Source organism: Maniola jurtina, chromosome 27, assembly GCF_905333055.1.
Source record: "Maniola jurtina chromosome 27, ilManJurt1.1, whole genome shotgun sequence".
NCBI classification, from domain to species: domain Eukaryota; kingdom Metazoa; phylum Arthropoda; class Insecta; order Lepidoptera; family Nymphalidae; genus Maniola; species Maniola jurtina.
The window spans coordinates 2,181,360-2,200,726 of record NC_060055.1 but is presented as its reverse complement, the minus strand read 5'-3'; the positions used below and the strand labels follow the sequence as shown (position 1 = coordinate 2,200,726).

General features: G+C 35.0%; 1 protein-coding gene across 2 annotated transcripts; it reads left to right on the top strand.

Moving 5' to 3' along the window:
* Nucleotides 1–513: 513 nt before the first annotated feature.
* LOC123878974 (putative ATP-dependent RNA helicase TDRD12) lies at nt 514–17,318 on the top strand. 2 transcript variants are annotated; one of them, XM_045926378.1, is made up of 4 exons: nt 9,483–9,759; nt 9,797–10,105; nt 10,995–11,929; nt 12,537–17,318. In XM_045926378.1, the coding sequence occupies exons 2-4, from the start codon at nt 9,816–9,818 to the stop codon at nt 17,162–17,164; spliced, it is 5,853 nt and encodes a 1,950-aa protein (XP_045782334.1). In that variant the 5' UTR covers nt 9,483–9,759; nt 9,797–9,815; the 3' UTR covers nt 17,165–17,318. The 2 variants fall into 2 exon arrangements, with proteins under 2 accessions (XP_045782335.1, XP_045782334.1); XM_045926379.1 differs by lacking the exons at nt 9,483–9,759; nt 9,797–10,105; nt 10,995–11,929 and adding exons at nt 514–1,150; nt 2,596–3,476.
* Nucleotides 17,319–19,367: the final 2,049 nt, after the last annotated feature.

Here is a 19,367-nt window from a genome sequence, read left to right as displayed (position 1 = left end):
GACATATAAAAAAGTACACTGGAAGCGGTGTGCTATACAAGATGACAGATTTTTTAGTTTTATTCCAAAACAAGTAGCCCTTGAGTTCTACTGCAATCCCATCTAGCGGGCTAATTCTTATTATAGGTAATTATTATCCAGTACGTAAAAACGGTTTCACCGTCAGAACAGGAAAAGGTCTATAAAAACCTCTGGCGCTCCTAAATCAATGTTAGAAATGGTTCCTTGTAGCAGCGCCATCTAGTCTCTAGTAGACACTATGTTGATAGACATCTCAGATGGCGTTAACTTCTGCTATCAGCGAAAAAAAGGCAAAAATCAAGTTGCTTTAAAAACGTCAGCAATCACAGGTCCAGCATACTTGTGTCAGTAGAGGTCAGTTACCAGCCAGGATGAATTCTGTAACGTCTATGGTGCATAGCTGGTCTATGGTGCATAGTGCTTTACTACCTGTGTTTTCTACTCTGTGTAAAAATTTAAGAAAAATTTCACACATTTGACATTACTTCCAGTTATTTTGAAAACTTTGAAAAGGGGGTTTCCATTTTTCTTCTTGATCCATGATGGCACTTAATATGGATCCATGGTTTTCTGATAAAAGTCCAAAAAATCACACTACAATGTTTTTATTTGGCCAAACCGGCAGAAGTGAACGCTGTAGAAACTAGAAAAACTTTTAAATATAGTGAAAAAGACTTTATCGCCAACTAAGGCGCTAAGTGTAACGCCAAAGACTGAAACGCGCATGCAGCAGCAGAATCGCCATTGAAAGAAATTCAGCCATAGCAAACTCGTGGGTTTCACAGCAAAGAGTACCTATGTAATCAGTTTCCTTCACAGTTACCTACGCGTCCATCAAGATGCCGCCTGATTGCTACAGAGTAGAAATAGTCCACTATTTAAACCCTCATCTAATATGGGTTGAAGTCCGTGACCCATCAGCTCTCAAAGAAGAATTTTTATTTGAACAAATCGGCATTTACGGCGTACTACCTATGGAAAAGACTTTGGATGTCTGTTTGATTCCGGGGGATTTGAGTATGAAAAGCGAGAAATGTGACGAATGGCTGCCAGCCGCTTCAGTCGCTATGAACGAATTGTTAGAAAAGGCTGAAAAAGTATGGTTTTCGCTGACATTCTTGGATGGAAGGTAAATAATTAGACTTGCAACGAATAGTATATTCGGCAGTATACCGAATACCGAATATTCGGCAAGGCCCCTGACCGAATAGCCGAATATTAGGCAAAAGTATTCGGCTGGATTATTTTATTAAATTGGATTAAATTATGTACCTGTTTTATGTACCAATGACTACTTAATAAATGATTATAAAAGAAATGAGAACCTTACCCTTCTAAATTTTGATTACCACAATAATTCAAATACATAGAATCCTCCATTTTTCCAATTCAGAAGATGATTATGTACCTGTGTTATGCACCAATGACTACTTAAATGATTATAACAGAAATGAATACATACGTAATCAATCGATTTTAATTTTTCATTTTACCAATTATTTCTCTATGACAAAATATATTATTTAAGTATTCGGTATTCGGCCGAATAATATGTAGATATTCGGTATTCGGCCGAATATAATAAAAGCAGCCAAATAGGCCGAATACCGAATAGTAACCGAATATTCGTTGCAAGTCTATAAATAATACAAGTAACTAGCTAAATCCCGCTGCTTTGTCTGCGACGATTTAGCCTTTTTTTAACTGACTTCAAAAAAAGGAAAGGCTTCAGTTCAACGGTTTTTTTTTAATGTTTGTTACGCGATTACTCCACCAAATATGAACCAATTTGGATGATCCTTTTTTTGTTTGGTAGGTGATAATTCAGAGGAGGTCCCATTTTAGTTTGGTGAAGATCTGATGACTATCTTTGGTGATAGAGAACAGAACTCCTCAATTGATAAGAGCAAATTGCTCACGATCGATGTAATGGCTTAGTAAACAGCTTTTTAACCAGCTGGGCGATTCAGAAAAAAATCTCATAATACATCTTATCAAACGATAACATCTGTTATGATGAGTGTTCTGAATCACCCGGCAAGTATAGCATATTTTAATACAGTGAGGCTACAAAAATTGTGAAATAAAAAAAATTCAAAAATAAATATAAACTGATTTCAATAACCACAAGCACTAAAAAGTAAAAAATAATTTAATTAATTACTGAATACACTATGTATACAAGCGTTAATGTAGTTGTATATTGACATTTTTTGGAGTCTGTATACTTTTTAATGTTTTGTTTTAAAATATTATAAAAGTCCAGATAAGATTATGTAAATGATAAAAGAGCGTGGATTTGACCTGCAATTTGCTCTAGCAATGCACGGGACTTCAATTGCTTTTATACATGGCATAATATTGTATATCAAATCTTTGAAAAGAGCAACCGCCGCGTTTCTTGCTGGTTCTTCTCAGTAGGAAAGGCATTAAGAACTAGTGGTAGATGCTAATATTTTGAATTTTGAATTTTTGGAATTTTGATAAGCAAAGATCATAATATGCACCTGTCGATATTTAACAATGTCTTTGCTTAACAATCTTGCTTTAAAAAGTTTTGTTATTTTTTCACAGAACTACCATATTTGACGACAACATACATAAATATGGTGAAATAATATTAAAAACACGAGGTGGTAAATTAATAGAGCTTTCAAAACAGCTGATTAATTCTGGCTTAGCTCACATCGACGTTTGTGAATTCCATGAGAAGCTAAGTTGCGGAAAACTTAACACTAAACTGAGTACATTACATACTCTTGCAGTAATCAAAAGATTGGAAGAATATTGTACGAGGAAAGATAGATCTGAGAATCTTTTGAAAAAGTCTCTCGAAAAACAGACATCTGTGTTCCGTTTGTCTCAAGAGTTTGAAAAGTCTCTAACAGTGTCCAATTTAGAAAAACATTATAATGTGACCCTACAGCACACACTAATAAATAAACTCAAAGATTTTGAGTTGTGCAAAGATGTAGATGAACAGCCTGTGGGAAGGGCTTGCAGCAAATCCAAAACTAAATTATCAAAATCAACAGAAGAGGTCCAAAAACCGCCCGAAACTGAAGTTTCAAACCAATCTGGTTACAGTAGAATAAGAAAATTTTTGGCCAAAAAGAGACTTGAATCTGAATTGAAACATGAAATGAATACTGAGAGTAAATTGGGAAAAAATGACGCAGTGGAGGTTGAAAAGTTATTGGAAAATGTTGAAAAAACACTACCAGATGACTATTGTAAGACAGAACCAAAGCGTGTTAAAAGTTATATGGTTAATAAAACAACAGATGAAACTGATATTTATGGTAAAGAAAAAACAAGATCTGAAGAAAAGCATTTTGAAGAAAAATCAAGACATAGATATGATTTTGAAGGTCAAATAAAATCTAGTAGTCGATTTGAAGAAAAAATAAGCAGTAATAGACATCAAGAAGAAAATATTGATTCATGCAAGACTTGTAAGTTGCAATATCAAATGCATGTTTTCTTTTTTTTAGGGTTCCATACCTCAAAAGGAAAAATCGAACCCTAATAAGTCCACTTTGTTGTCTATCCGTCTGTCTGTCCGTCCAATGTGTCTGTCAAGAAACCTATAGGGTATTTCCCGTTGACCTAGAATCATGAAATTTGGCAGGTGAGTAGATCTTATAGCACAAGTACAGGAATAAATCTGAAAACCGTGAATTTGTGGTTACATCATTAAAAAAATAATTAAAATGTGTTTCGATTTTCAATGTAAGATAACTATACCAAGTGGGGTATCATATGAAAGGGCTTTACCTGTACATTCTAAAACAGAATTTTATTAATTTTTATGTATAATGGTTTTTGATTTATCATGCAAAATGTTGGAAAAAATACCCGAGTACGGAACCCTCAGTGCGTGAGTCTCACTCGCACTTGGCCACTTTTTTTATTATTTACTAGCAACCAACCCTGCCTTTGCACGGCAGCTTATAAATAAAATTTAGCCTATGTCACTCGGGAAGAATATGTCAGTACTTTCTACTGGTGAAACAACTTTCAAAATTGGTTCAGTAGTTCCAGAGGTTACTTCCTAGAAATAAACTTACAAACTTTACCTTTTTATGATGGATAGTATAGATGATGACTGTGAATTCATCCGTGCGGATTCAGGTTTTTATAGTTCCATGGAAACTCTTTGATTTTTTGGGATAAAAAGTAATGATCACTAATGTATTTAAGTTGCAATAATTTACAAGCTAGTAGCATGTCTATGGAACCTTACTTGTTCTAATATTTAACCATTTTTTTACTGTGCTTTTCCTTTCAGCTAAGGGTCCTGTAGAACTGGCAGGTCCCAAAAGTGGCGTTTCTACTAGAGTTGCATATGGTTCACCAGGATTGGACCCCAAATCAAACATCGAAAAAGTGAAGACAGCAAAACGCGATTGTATGTATGGTGATGTCGATTCAGAAATAGGTCTCGAAATCGTGAAAAAGAAAACTCTTAGAGATTATTTGAAAAAGGGTTATCATGTAGGGAATTGTGAAAAAACAAAAAAGGTTGATGAAAAATCTGTAAGTTGTGATTCCAGTTCAAAAGTTCAAAATGAACAAAAAATCCTTAAAAGTCGTGCAGGAATAGATTATACAGATGATTTAGTTGAAATAAACAATAATGAGACTGTACAGAAAAATAAATTTGTTGAGAGTGGTATCAAAATGAGTTATAGGGATAATTCAGTTGAGAAATACAATAAAAAGAAAATTCGGAACGAATCTAAAGTAGTTGAATCTGCTGCAGAAATTAATAACAGCAATCAATCTGTAGGTAGAAAACCGTCTTCAGTAATTAAACGAAAGTTAAAAGCCCACCGCAAAGTAGTAAAACATCAAAGTAATGTATCAAGCTCTGATACTTCAAATAAAGATTCTTCTAGTGATGTAGAGATCTAATAACAAAGCAGATAACAATGCACTGTGTGTTATGAAGCCCTCTTTTCGGACATCGGCTTTTTATTCCAAAAACGTGTAGATTTAATCATTTAAAACGATATAGTAGAACCCTCGTGTGACAAATATGCTTAAGTTATGAGAAAAAAAATTTTGAAATTCGATAAATTTTTGCCGGGTATAAGTGAAAAAAAAAAAATTCCTACACTTTAACTAATCGCAATATTAATAAATGACAAAAGTAGCTTAAAAGGTTCCGAAAAGAGGGCTTCATAACACACAGTGCAATGGCAGTTAACATCGAAGAAGCAATCGACAGATCACACTTCACACTAATATTATAATGGCGAAAGTTTATGTGTGTGTGTGTGTGTGTGTGTGTGTGTGTGTGTATGTTTGTTACTCCTTCACTAGGATATTCATTCCAGGATATTATCTATCTCCATTCCAAATTTCAGCCCAATCCGTCCAGTAGTTTTTGCGTGAAGGAGTAACAAACACACACACACACATACACACAAACTTTCGCCTTTATATTATCAGTGTGATTAGCAAACAGATAAACCTACAATTGACGCAAAACGCTACTAAACTAAAAAACTATTTGTTAGAGCAAGCTAAGTGTATGGAAAAGCTCTAAAGAGTGATAAAGACAGAAACACATGTTTTTGTTTTTGTCATAGTTTAGCTTTTTTTGGAGCAAGCCTCTGTGATAGTAATTTATTGCGAATATTAAGAGTTTTTATTTAGTTTTCTGTTTTAAATTTAATGTTGAAGGTGTGTAAGAATGACAGAAATACTCACGAGTGAATGTGGGTACCTATTTTATAACATTGTATTCTATTCTATAAATATGCTAATATTCTATTGTATAATATTATACAATAGTAAACTGTTTAAGCACATGTCGACTCAAAAGATAATATAAAGTAGAGTTCCCTAGTCATTTGGATAAAAACCCTAAACCAAAAAGAAAAATACTTAAGTAGTTTTTTTGCTGTGAATTTTATCTAACTATACATACTTTATTGTTGTTATCTTGGTCAACCATAGAATATAAAATTGTTATATCAATATGTAGAATTATTTGATAATTTTGTTTAAATCCTAGATTTTTTAGATTTTTTATACAGGGTGTAACCTCCAAAGTCAAAGTCAAAATCATTTATTCAAAGTAGGTACAATTGTACTTCTTTTGATGGTCGAAATTGTTAAATTTGTACGATATAGTGGTGATAATTAATTACGTAACTTAAAACTCAACCTACGAGGGTTCCAAACGCGTCCAAGTCTGAGAAGAGCCCATAACAAACTCAGCCTTACTTTTTTTTTATTATCACCACTTTACAAAATAGAGAGTAAATATGTTCCTTGGGTGTGACGGACATGTAAAAGAAAACTGAAAATAGGGATTCAGTACATGATTCTAAGGCTGAGATCTATAGAGCGCACTTTGACTTTGCTCAGACTTGAGACACTGTATAGTGATGTGTTGTATGGCACTTTGAAATGGACTGTACACTTTTATGGTTTTATAAAAAGGTTTAATATAATCAAATGTTTAATAAAGAAACACTGGTATGATCATGTAGCCGGTAGCACCGCGAATGAATTGTGCCGCGCGCCGGCGCCGCACCGCGAGGCCCCCCGCTCCCGCAGCCGGCCGCCGCGCACGCCTTGTTTAGTGCTATAGCACTAAACAGACACTGTTAGAACGAGACAGCGTTATACCCCTGGCATAAATCTGTCTCGTTTTAACTAATACTTAAGTCTAAGCTAAATCAAAGTGCGCTCTGTAGATTTCAGCCTTAGTCTCCCTGCCTTTAATCACAACATGGAATTATTAGACATTGTAAAACAATGATTCCATGATTCGATAATTTGCCAATATAAATTAAACATTATTCTTTAGGAAAGTGAAAGTGTCATCACCGACATGCTAATGGTAAAAGTATATGTATTCTATAGCTATAAGTATAATGTGTTCCGCGTATGATATACGCATACGAATATTAGACCGTATAGGTACTTAGTTACTTATAATTTTTGATATTACAATTATTAATTTGTAAATCAAAAAAAAAAACACTGTTGCATATTTCATAGTTTAAGTATGGTTTACGTATGTTTTAAGTTTTCGCTTTTGTTGCCAGTCGCCACAAACTGCCAATTTTGTTTTTTTAGGTTTCAGTTTTCATGTTTTGGAATCCGGAGATTTTTTTTTAATTTAAGCATCTACATATACAGGATGTAACCAGATCGCTAGCAAAAACTTAGCGTTATTATACTATCTGAACAGTCCAATGCCAGTAACCTTAATTAATAAATTGCCTTCTTAGTTTTATAGTCCAGTAATTCTGTAATATGAGATGGAAAGTTTTCAGAATGTTATGCAAATTGGTGGTTTTATAGATTTCGATGTGCTCTTTCCGAATTTTTATTTTGCCACCTCGTACCTTTGCCGCTCGCGCCGCCATCTTGGAAAAATGGCGCCCAAAAAAAAGGCTCATATGCACGTGAGATCGAAACTGCGATGCAGTATATTTACTCTTATCTCGAGCAGAATTCTGAAGAGTGTTAGTATTCTCTGGTCGAACTGATGGCTTCAATTGAAGGTGACTACCGGCTCCTGGAGATACCATAAAAAAAAATCACACCACTCACTCTACCACATGGTGGGGTGGAAATGAGTTATTTAGCCAAAACGAGTGTTGGAGTTGTCTTTGTGGCGCTCGTACGCTGAAACTATTGAGTCTACAAAAAAAGGTTACTACACAAATTGTAGGAAATTGTCTCTAGTTTAATTGTTACATAGCCATTTTTATCGTAAAATGAGTGGGAAAGAAGTTATCGCGAAAAAACTGTTTTTGGGCGCCATTTTTCCAAGATGGCGGCGCGAGCGGCAAAGGTACGAGGTGGCAAAATAAAAATTCGGAAAGAGCACATCGAAATCTATAAAACCACCAATTTGCATAACTTTCTGAAAACTTTCCAGATAAGCCCCTTTTTGACGACCAAATTACTGGGCTATTAGTGATTTTTAAAATTGCAATTACGCAATGCGCGTGCGAATTTCGAGTCAAGGCCCTACCTGTGACGCGGCGTTGACTCTGAGTGGCCTACTTACGCAACATTCGTTGACCTCTAGCGTCAGTCAGATGTTTTATTTGCAATGTATTGTGAACTTTTAAAAAATACAGGATTTTTAATTCATTTTTTCGTGTATTTTTGGTAATATCAGGAATCGTCAGTATTATAAGCTGTCTTTGTTTTTGCTAGCGTTTTGGTTACACCCTGTATAATACTTAAGTTCCAAGTTAATTTAAAGTTAAGTTGAAGTGGCATATTTCAACTTATGGGATAGCGTCAAATAGGCAAGTCGGATCGGGCCGCATTGCTATGGCAAATCCGCCTGCTATGCATTTTATATGAAACTGCATCGACTAGAGACGCGTCATTCCTAGTGGACGCCTTTCTTAACAGTTCTAACAGTATTTTCAAAATGGTTGTGATACTTGGAGAGGCTTGGATAAAACTGGTAGGCTATATTTTTGATAAAATTAACCAGAAATATACAGGATGTAGTTAATAAGAACGGTCAACGAACGTTGCGTAGATAGGTGCCGCGGGTATAGCCCCCCGTGTTTTGCACGTTATACATTGCGGGTTTGAAAATACTAAAACTACAATGATAAGGTAACTGGTTATTTGGATTGTCTTTATAGCGCTAAGTTTTCGCTAGCGTTTTAAGTACACCCTGTATATATGAAGATACAAAGAAGAAGATATGAAGATGTAGGTAGTTTAGTTTTAAGCGCCAAATATCTAAAGATTTTGTAGACGCTTTTGAAATGGTTACTTTGTACCATATTTGTACCTTTATTTGATTAAAGTTTTATTTTGTTTGAAAAAAGTCTTGTTTTTATTGTTGTTTGATCCTTCAATTTCAAAAACATCTGATGTTGCACAAATAGCGTGTCAAAAGCTTCATAAGGACCGGTGCACATATGGCGGAGCGCAGCGCAGAGCATTTTTCACAGTCAAAATATTATCGATATTGTCCTCATTGAAATAATATCTAAAATCAATTGTGCATCCGTGCGGATACTCGCGCAGCCTCGCGCGTGCTCGCGCATTCTCTGGTAGAAATTCGCGTAATGTGTTACGCGATTAGAAAACTTCGCGGCATGCTCTGCGCTGCGCTCCGCCATGTGTGCCGGCCCTTAGTTATTACAAACGGAATAGCTGCATCAATGCATTTGCATCAGTTGTTGTTTCTTGCTTTAGTGGCTTTTGGCAGTGTCACCATGACCATGGCACAATAATTTACTTCTCCAATCTCGCGTAGCTTAATAAAACCCGGAGGAGGTTGCATGGTTTCAGAACTATGAGCTATTATATCTAGATACTATTGAATATTCCCAGTGAGTGACCTTGTGACGTTTACAATGTTACCCGTGACGACTGTGCTATCCTATAATCCTGTGATATAATCTGTGAACACTACCGTTGGTTTTGTTTTATATGACAGGCCAAATGTGGGCCAAATTCCGTTTTCAAAGACAAAAATCACAAATGTCTATTGTCTTTCTGTTTCTTGTTTGGCATAACCGGCAGCAGTGAACACTGTAAAAACTTTTAAACAGTGAAAAATACTTTGGCGCCAACAAAGGCGCTAAGTGTAACGCCCAAAGAGTGCAACGCGCACGCAGTAGCAGAAAGAACGAATCGCCATTGAAAGAAGAAATGCATCTTGCAGCCATCTTGCAACCATAGCAAACTCGAACTCGAAGGTTTCACAGTTTCATACTCAGGTTTCGCAGCAAAGAGTACCTATGTAATCACTTATTTCGCAGTTACCTACTAGTTATTCCATCAAGATGCCGCCTGATTGCTACAGAGTAGAAATAATCCACTATTTAAACCCTCATCTAATATGGGTTGAAGTCCGTGACCCATCCGTTCTCAAAGAAGAATTTTTATTTGAACAAATCGGTGTTTACGGCGTTCTGCCTATGAAAAAGACTTTGGATGTCAGTTTGACTCCGGGAGGTTTGAGTATGAAAAGCCAGAAATGCGAGGAATGGCTGCCAGTCGCATCAGTCGCTATGAAAGAATTGTTAGACGAGGCTGAAGAAGTGTGGTTTTCGCTGACATTCATGGATAGAAGGTAAATAATACAATGACTAGTTAAATCCCGCTGTTTCGTCCGTGACGATTTAGGCTTTCTCTTTGATAAAATGTAGGGTTAAGCTTTAGTTTTGTGCCTGGTAGAGGGGGATGGAAGCTAGCAACTTTGCACGGGTGCAATGTTGGTACTAAATATACTACAGAGTACAGAATGTCATTAGACAATACAAACCTGTTTTCTTTAGAGTTTAGACAAGCGCTGCCGGCCTGCATTTTAAATCTGTAAGATCTTAGAAAAAAAAATATTTAAATTACATGCTGTAAAGGGCCATATTGATCCAACCTTTTTAAGGTGTACAATTATTACTGTAGTGCATTAATTTAATCTATTTTGTAGGATTCAGCCAGCATTTGTAATGTATGTGCAAAAAATGTGTTTATAGACAACATCATATTAGAAACCTCTAAAATTATAATCAGTGTTTCTTTACTATATTATACATGTGTTATACTCATCACTCTATCTATTAAAAAAAACCATTGTGTAGTTTTAAAGATCTACGCAAGACAGACAGCAGGAAGCAACTTTTTAACCGACTTCCAAAAAAAGAGGTTCTCCATTTGTCAGAATTTTTTTTTTAATGTATGTTCCCCGATAACTCTAAGACCCCTGGATAGATTTGAAATTTTTTTTTTGTTTGAAGGGGAATATATATGTACTAGTAGTCTTAAGGGTATACTAGGGTATAGTTGGTTTTCTTTTTCTTTTGAAACTTTTTTATATTATGTAGTGATATAGAAAAGTATCGAATTCTATGTTTATTTTTAATGATAAAGATAGTTTAAAAGTCCAGATAAGCAAAGATCAAATGCACCTTTTGACACCTATAACAATCATGCTTCAAAAAATTTCATTATTTATTTCACAGAACTACCATATTTGATGACAGCATACATAAATATGGCGAAATAATATTAAAAACACGTAGTGGTAAATTAATAGAGCTTTCAAAACAGCTGATTAAATCTGGCTTTGCTCACATCGATGTTTGTGAATTCCATGAGAAGCTAAGTTGCGGAAAACTTAACACTAAGCTGAGTACATTACAAACTCATGCAGTAATCAAAGAATTGGAAAAATATTGCATGAGGAAAGATAGATCTAAGAATCTTTTGAAAAAGTCTGTCGAAAAACAGACATCTGTGTTCCGCATTTCTCAAGAGTTTGAAAAGACTCTAACAGTGTCCAATTTAGAAAAACATAATAATGAGATGCTACAGAAAACACTAAAAAATAAATACAAAGATTTTGAGTTGTGCAAAGATGTAGATGATCTGCCTGTGGGAAGGGCTTGCCGCAAAACTAAAAGTAAATCATCAGAATCAATAGAAGAGGACCAAAAATCTCATCTTTTAACCCAAAAATTGTCTATTGCAAAAAAGATATCCAATTCGCCTGAAACTGAAGATACAAACCAATCTGGTTACAGTAGAATAAGAAAATTTTTGGCCAAAAAGAGAATTGATTCTGAATCCAAACATGAAAAAAATACTGAGAATAAATTGGAGCAAAATGATGCAGTGGAGGTTGAAAAGTTTTTGGAAGGTGATAATATTGAAAAAGCACTTCCAGATGACTATTTTAAGACAGAACCTAAACATGTTAAAAGTTATATGGTTAATAAAACAACCGATGAAACTGATATTTATGGTAAAGAAAAAACAAGATCTGAAGAAAACAATTTTGAAGAAAAATCAAGACATGGATATGATTTTGAAGGTCAAAAAAAATCTAGTAGTCGATTTAAAGAAAAAATAAGCAGTGATAGACATCAAGAAGAAAATATTGATACACTCAAGACTTGTAAGTTGCAATATCAAATGCATGTTTTCTTTTTTATTATCTATTAATTACTAATTTATTACTAGACTAGCGACCCAGCCAGGCATCTCACAGGTAGCTTATTACAATTTTCGCAGGGATCTCTAATTTTTTTGAAAAAAAAAATATAGCGGCCCATGTTACTCAAGAATGATGTGGCTTTCTACTGTTGAAAGAATTTTCAAAATCGGCTCAGTAGTTCTAGAGATTACTTCCTACAAACAAACTTACAAACTTTACCTCTTTATGATATTAGTATGGATGATACCTGTAACTTTGTCCGGTTTCCATGGAAACTCTTTGATTTTTTGGGATAAAAAGTAGCCTATATCTGGGATGCAAGCTATCTTTTTACCAAATTTCCGCGACTTCGTCCTCCTGGATCTGGGGGATCCATGGGAACTCTTCGAATTTAAATACATAGGTACATATTTTTAAATCATTATTGACTTTCATGAACAGTTTTTGAAAAAAAAAAACAACCATTTCAAATATAATGGTCACCAAAGTTAGCTACTAGCATATCTATGGAACCTCACTTTATGCTTTTTCTAATATTTGACCATTTTTACTGTGCTTTTTCTTTCAGCTAAGAGACCTGTGAAACCGACAGGTCACAAAAGTGGCGTTACTACTAGAGTTGCGTACGGCCCGCCAGGATTGAACCCCCGATTGTTGCAAATCCAATGCATTACCATTCCAGACTATGAAGAAGAAGAATATGAGAAACGGAAAATACACATTGAAGAAGTGAAGACAGAAAAACGCGACTGTATGTATGGTGACGTTGATTCAGAAGTAGGTCTCGAAATTACTAATAAGAAAACTCTTAAAGATTTTTTAAAAAAGGGTAATCTTGTAGTGAATTGTGAAAAAACAGATAATGTTGATGAAAATTTTGTTAAAAGTAGAGATTTAATTGATATTGATTCTAGTTTAAGTTGTAATTCCAGCTTTGAAGTTCAAAACGAACAAAAAATCGTTAAAAGTTGTGCAGGAATAGATTATACGGATGATTTAGTTGAAAAAAACCATAATAAGACTGTAAAGAAAGATAAATTCGTTGAGAGTGGTATGAAAATGAGTTATAGGGATAATTCAATTGAGAAATACAGTAAAAAGAAAATTCAGAACGAATCTAAACCAGTCAAATGTGCAACAGAAATTAATAACAGCAATCAATCTGTAGACAGGAAACCATGTTTACTAATTGAACGTAAGTTGAAAACCTGCCACAACACAGTTAAACAAATAAGTAACACCTCTAGTTCCGACACTTCAAATAAAGATTCTTCTAGCGATGTAGGCGTATCATCTAATAATAATAACAACAAAGCTGATGACATCGAAGAAGTAATTGAAAGGTTGAATTTGAAATATAACATAAAAGATGAAAATATTAGCAAACAGGAAGATAAACCTATAACTGAGGCAGAAATTTCAACCAAACTAAAAAATAACGTTAACCCGTTTAAGAACATCGATCCAAATTTATCCGTTTTCGTCGATAATTTAGTCACACCTGTGCTTATGGTACATTCCAAACATGATAAACGTATTCAACCAGTTTTCGAAATGCGTGATATTTATTTCAATAGTCACATACAGAACATACTTAGAAACATGTCGGTAGAAGGACCAATGATGTTACAAACGGTATCTTGGTTTGTAATTTTAAGAGGCTATAGTTTGTTCATGGTAAGTCCAATGTCTAGTGGTAAAACTTTGGGTTACTTACCAGCCGTGTGTAGGTTAGTTAGCGATTCTGTGTCATTAACTTCAGAAAGCGGTGGTCCATTGTGCATTATAGTTTGTGCTACGGCACAATCTGTAACAAACGTGGAAAAGATGGCTAAAATGTTTTTAAAAACAGAGGAAAAGGTTCTAGCTTGCTATGCAGGTGTGGATAACTTTCATATAACCACAACACTGTTAAATGGATGTGATTTATTAATAGCAACTCCGGCTTCTTTAGTAAGATTATTGCAAGTTACAGATTTCGGTGTTGATTTGAGACGTCTTTCAACATTTGTTCTGGATGATTGCGAGCGTTTATCAGAAGTTTATGCGGATGAAATCAAAGTTTTCACATACAGGATCAAAGAAATGCTCAAAAGAAGAGCCAACAAAGAATTGAAAGTCCAATACATCCTCGCATCCAGGATCTGGTGCGATTTTATGGAACCTTTAGCTAAAAAGGCACCCGATACGGTGATCTGTATTGGTGCGTTCCAGGAGTGTGTTTTGTATTCCAAAACGAACACATCAGTGACGCTCGTTAAGAAAGAGAATAAAGTTGAGTCCATTTTCGAATTTTTGAAGGACATCAATGCTTCGAAAAGAACCATTATAGTCTGTGATTCGAATGATGAAGTAGCGTTGTTAGAAAAAGCTTTGAAAAGATCTAAACATATAGTTTTTTCATGCAACAATGATATGACCATTCATGATTTGTACAATTTGAGTGTTTCCTGGGCTGATTATACAGAACCGTTGCTAGGACCCATTCTTGTCTGCTGTGACAGTAATTTGATTCACATGAACATTACGAATGCTCACAACTTAATTCATTACTCAATGCCGCCTTTGTTCTCCATGTTTTGTAAAAGGTTCTCCGTTTTGAACGACAATTACCCGTCCATATTCAAAACAGACAATGAGAATGTCAAAATAAAAATTCTGTTAGAAGAGAGCAATGTGGAACAGTTGCCGAAAATTTTGAACTTTATTAAACGTTGTACTGACAATGTCCCGAGCGTTTTGGATGAAATTTCGTCCAATGTGTTAAAAGAAAAAGATGTGATTAAAGCTGAAAAACTCTATCCCCTATGTGGCAGGCTGCTAACTTTGGGATACTGTCCAGATTTCTACAACTGTCAGGAAAGACATACAATTTTGAAAGAGTATGATGCTCCTAAAGAATGCTTGCCCAAAGAAGGTACAATCACATGTAAAGTTCTGCACTACCATTCCGCAACCTTATACTCCGCAAGACTTCTATCATGTACAGTCAACGGTACAACAGTTAACTACCCAAAAACATATAATAAACTCGCTTTGAAAATGGGCATGCATTATAGCAAAGAATCAAATAAAAAACTTCACGGAATACCTGAAATTGGCGATATATGTGCGACGTCAATAAAACTCAATTTCTACGTACGATGCCAAGTACTAAAGATTTTGAACAGATATGAAAGAGGAAATCCTAATAAGGTTTTAGTCAAGTTGATCGATGAAGAAAGACTAGAAGTGACAAGGGATATTTATCTGTATCATCTACCAGATGAACTGAAACAGATTGAAACGCGGGTTGTGCAAGTCAGATTGGCTAATATTCAACCCAAAGACAAAGATATAACATTTTCAGAACTAGCCCGAGATAGGCTTAAGAAAATAATAGATACGGACACAGAGTTATTTGTCAGAGGTAAAGTGGCTTTAACACTTGGTAACTGTATATTCGTCAATACGCTGGAAGCGTGCCAAGATTTGACTTCCCTCAATGAAGTAGTTGTAAAATACAATTTGAAAGAAGAATTACTAAAAGATCATGCAATACCGAATCCAGAACATTTGCCAAAACTTGAAAAATTGTGTACCGAAAGTGGTCTGATTGTTAAAGAAGAAAGAAATATCAAACCCAGAATGCCCATCAAAAATCTTCCTAAAGGTTCTTGGGCACATTTGGAAAGAGACAGTCTTTCAAGCGTATTTTATGCATCGGCAATAAATCCTGATAAATTCTTTGTGCGCCTTGAAAAGTTTGAATCTTGCATGGCTGGTCTGCTTCAGGATATTAAAAAGTATGTAGATTCGAACCCTACTCCGTGTAACAATGTGAAAGAAGGCGAAATAGTTTTAGTCAAATTCCCTGGTGATGATACATACGAACGTGCTAGAATAGATCGCATAAAAGAAGAAACGGCAAAATGCTTTTTCGTGGACCAAGGAGATTGGAAAGAAATTCATGTAAATGACGTGATTCCGATTACAGAAAAATTAATTAACCAGTTACCGTTCCAGGCTATTGAGTGTCGGTTGGTAGGAATCCGACCGTTGGGTCAACAATGGACAGATTTTAGCACAAATTGGTTCATCGACAATTGTCATAATGACCAAGGCGATCTAAAATGTTTATTCGTGAAATATTTTACGAAAGAGCCAGCCGAATTTACTAATGGTCACAAATACAGCGTCGCAGTTGTAGACGTCAGTACAGAACAAGATGTTATTTTGAACCAGTTAATGATAGATTTGAATCTTGCCCAAGAAAATCTTAGTGAAATTAAATATCTAGATGATTTGGGAATAAACAAACCAGAGCAAAAACTATCTACAGATACTGAAGACGATGTTCGGGAGGAAGATGTTACTTCTGGAGATTCTAATGAAGAAATAGGAAATGACAATATAGAGGCAAAACATCATGTCCCATTACAGAGTAATATATTGTTTAAAGCACCAATAAGATCAGTTCCGGTTGTCAACTCTGATAATGAGAGCGAAGAGTCAGATAGATGGGATATAGTGGTTGACAGTGATACTATGGACTTATTTCCAGCGCTTCAGAATCTCAAAAGCTTAGAAGACATGCCTAAAGTTAAAACCGAAAATACAGTAAAGCCAGTAGAAAGAGATAACAAAAGAGCTGAAACAGTAGAATTGGATTCAGATGATTTGACGTCACCAGACAACACATTCATGGAGCCCGTTTCGACGAATGAAGAATTGGAAAAGAAAGCACAACCAATTTTAGATCTGAGACCTGAAATAGATGAGAAAAGGCGTCCCAAGTTAATATGGCGTCAGAATAAAACCAGTGTAACTATAAAAATACAACTAATAGAAGCTGATAATTATAAACTAAACATTGAAGATCGAACACTAGTTTTTAGTGCTGATGTGAACAATACGGAATATGGCTTTGATTTACAATTGTACGGAGCGGTTTACAAGGACGAATGCTCTCATGGGAATAAAGGCCAATATATCTTGGTTAAGTTGAAGAAAGTTGCGACCAAAAATTGGTTAACGTTAACACGAGATGGCGGGATTAAAAAGTGGATTGTATATGATGTTGATAATTTAGACACTTCCGACGAAGAAGTTCCCACTGATAGTATTAAAGATGTTATTCAGAATAGAGACGAAACTGAGAGCGAGGATGAAAACTCTGAAGATGATAGCAATAGGGTTTATAAGAAATATATCTAACTCATTGACAGTTGAATTAACATGAAAAACCGGCCAAGTGCGAGTCAGACTCGCGCACTGAGGGTTCCATACTCGGGTATTTTTTCCAACACTTGGCACTATAAATCAAAAACTGTTATACATAAAAAAAAACTGTTTTAGGATGTACAGGCAAAGCCCTTTCATATGATATAGGTATAGTTATCTTATTTTGAAAATTGAAACACATTTTAATTTTTTTAAATGATGTAACCACAAATTCACAGTTTTCAGATGTATTCCTGTACTAGTGCTATAAGACCTACCTACCTACCTTTCATGATTCTAGGTCAACGGGAAGTACCCTATAGGTTTCTTGATAGACACGACGGACAGACAGACAGACAGCAAAGTGATCCTATAAGGGCTCCGTTTTTCCTTTTGAGGTACGGAGCCCTAAAAATAGTTCGTGTAAACTTTAGGCGTGGTTGAAGTATAACTAAACGGGATTTCAATTTTGAAAATCGGTCGGCTAAAGGTTTTTATCATGTACAATCACACTTCACACTAATATTATAAAGTCGAAAGTTTGTATGTGTGTGTGTGTGTGTATGTTTGTTACTCTTTCGCGCAAGAACTACTGGATGGATTTGGCTGAAATTTGGAATGGAGATAGGTTATGCCCTGGTTTAGCACATAGGCTACTTTTTATCCCGGAAAATCGAGGAGTTCCCACAGGATTTTGACAAGCTAACTCCACGCGAACGAAGTCGCGAGCATCATCTAGTATTAAGTAAAAAAATAAAAAACACCATTCTCAATGCCTGAATGTGTATTCACTGTAATGCCTGTGTGTGTGTATGTGTGTGGACATATGTATTATTATACAAGTATGCTGAAAGAGATGTGCCATACAAAAAAAAAAGATTCAGACGAATTGAGAACCATTTTTGAAGTTATTTTTGTGCCGATTTGAAGTCACTCGCCACTTTAACTTTGTGTCGACTGTCATGTCGAAAGTACGATTTTAATCCTTTTTTTAAAAGTCAAAGTCAACATTATATTATTCATATTGGGTAATTCTGATTGTCAAACAATGATGTACCTAGTGGTGATAATTAATTATGTTAACTTAAAACTAAAGCTACGAGGAGGTTTTAAAGGTGAACCGTACTTTTGACATTACACATCTCTTCTCCGCTCTGCTTGGATGGAAGCCTGGCCTTATGCTTCAGCCGGGCGCCCATTGGCCATTGTCTGAGCGATCGCGTCTTTTCAGCTTTTAGGATAAAAGATTAAAGATAAAAAATTAAAGATAAAAGATTAAAGAAACAAAAACGTAAGAAGGTTAGATTTATTCACTGTAGTGTACCGAGCAGACAAAGCAATGTTACGAATAGAAATAGATTTTTTTTTATTCAAATAAACTTTTACAAGTACTTTTGAATCGTCAACTGAATCTACTACTGGTTCGGAATGCCCTTCTGGGTAGAAATAATTTTTCTAAATTTTTTGGCCTTCACGAAATATTTCTGGGCTATTATGTGCCTTCCAAAAATATTTATAATATTCCAAAAATATAATTTCTGGCATCTGAAAATTTGTCTCTTATCATATCCATGAAAAATACAAATTATATTTTTAAATAAATTATGTTTAATTTCTGTACCTTTCAAGGGATCATAAATTGGGCCTTATGAAACCTCCAAGGGGTTTCATGTCAAAAATGTACTCTTTTAAGTGATACTGAAAAAAAGAGTTTTTTTTTAGCCCAAATAAACTTTTACAAGTTCTTTTGAATTGTCGATTGAATCTACCACTGATTTTGAATGCCATTCTGATCGAAAGAATTTTGGTATTATTGAAAAACTTTGACCTTCATATCCATGGAAAATACAAATTACATTTTCCCGGCAAATTATGTTTATTTTAATAAATTTAATTTCTGTGCCTTTCAAGGGTTCATAAATTGGGCCTTATGAAACCTTTGAGGGGTTACATTCAGAAGTTTACATTTTTCCATAATTTGTCGGACATTTTTTTTCTGGAACTTTCCGTATTTTTTGGATCTGGCAAGAAGTTGTGTATTGTTTTTCAGACAGAAAGCCAACCATTGATTTTTTTCCTACTTAATCTTGTCTTGTCTTGTCATATCTATGGAAAATACAATTTGTTTTCCCGGCAAATTATGTTTTTTGATTTGTGTACCCTTGAGGGATTCATAAATTGGACCTTATGAAATCTC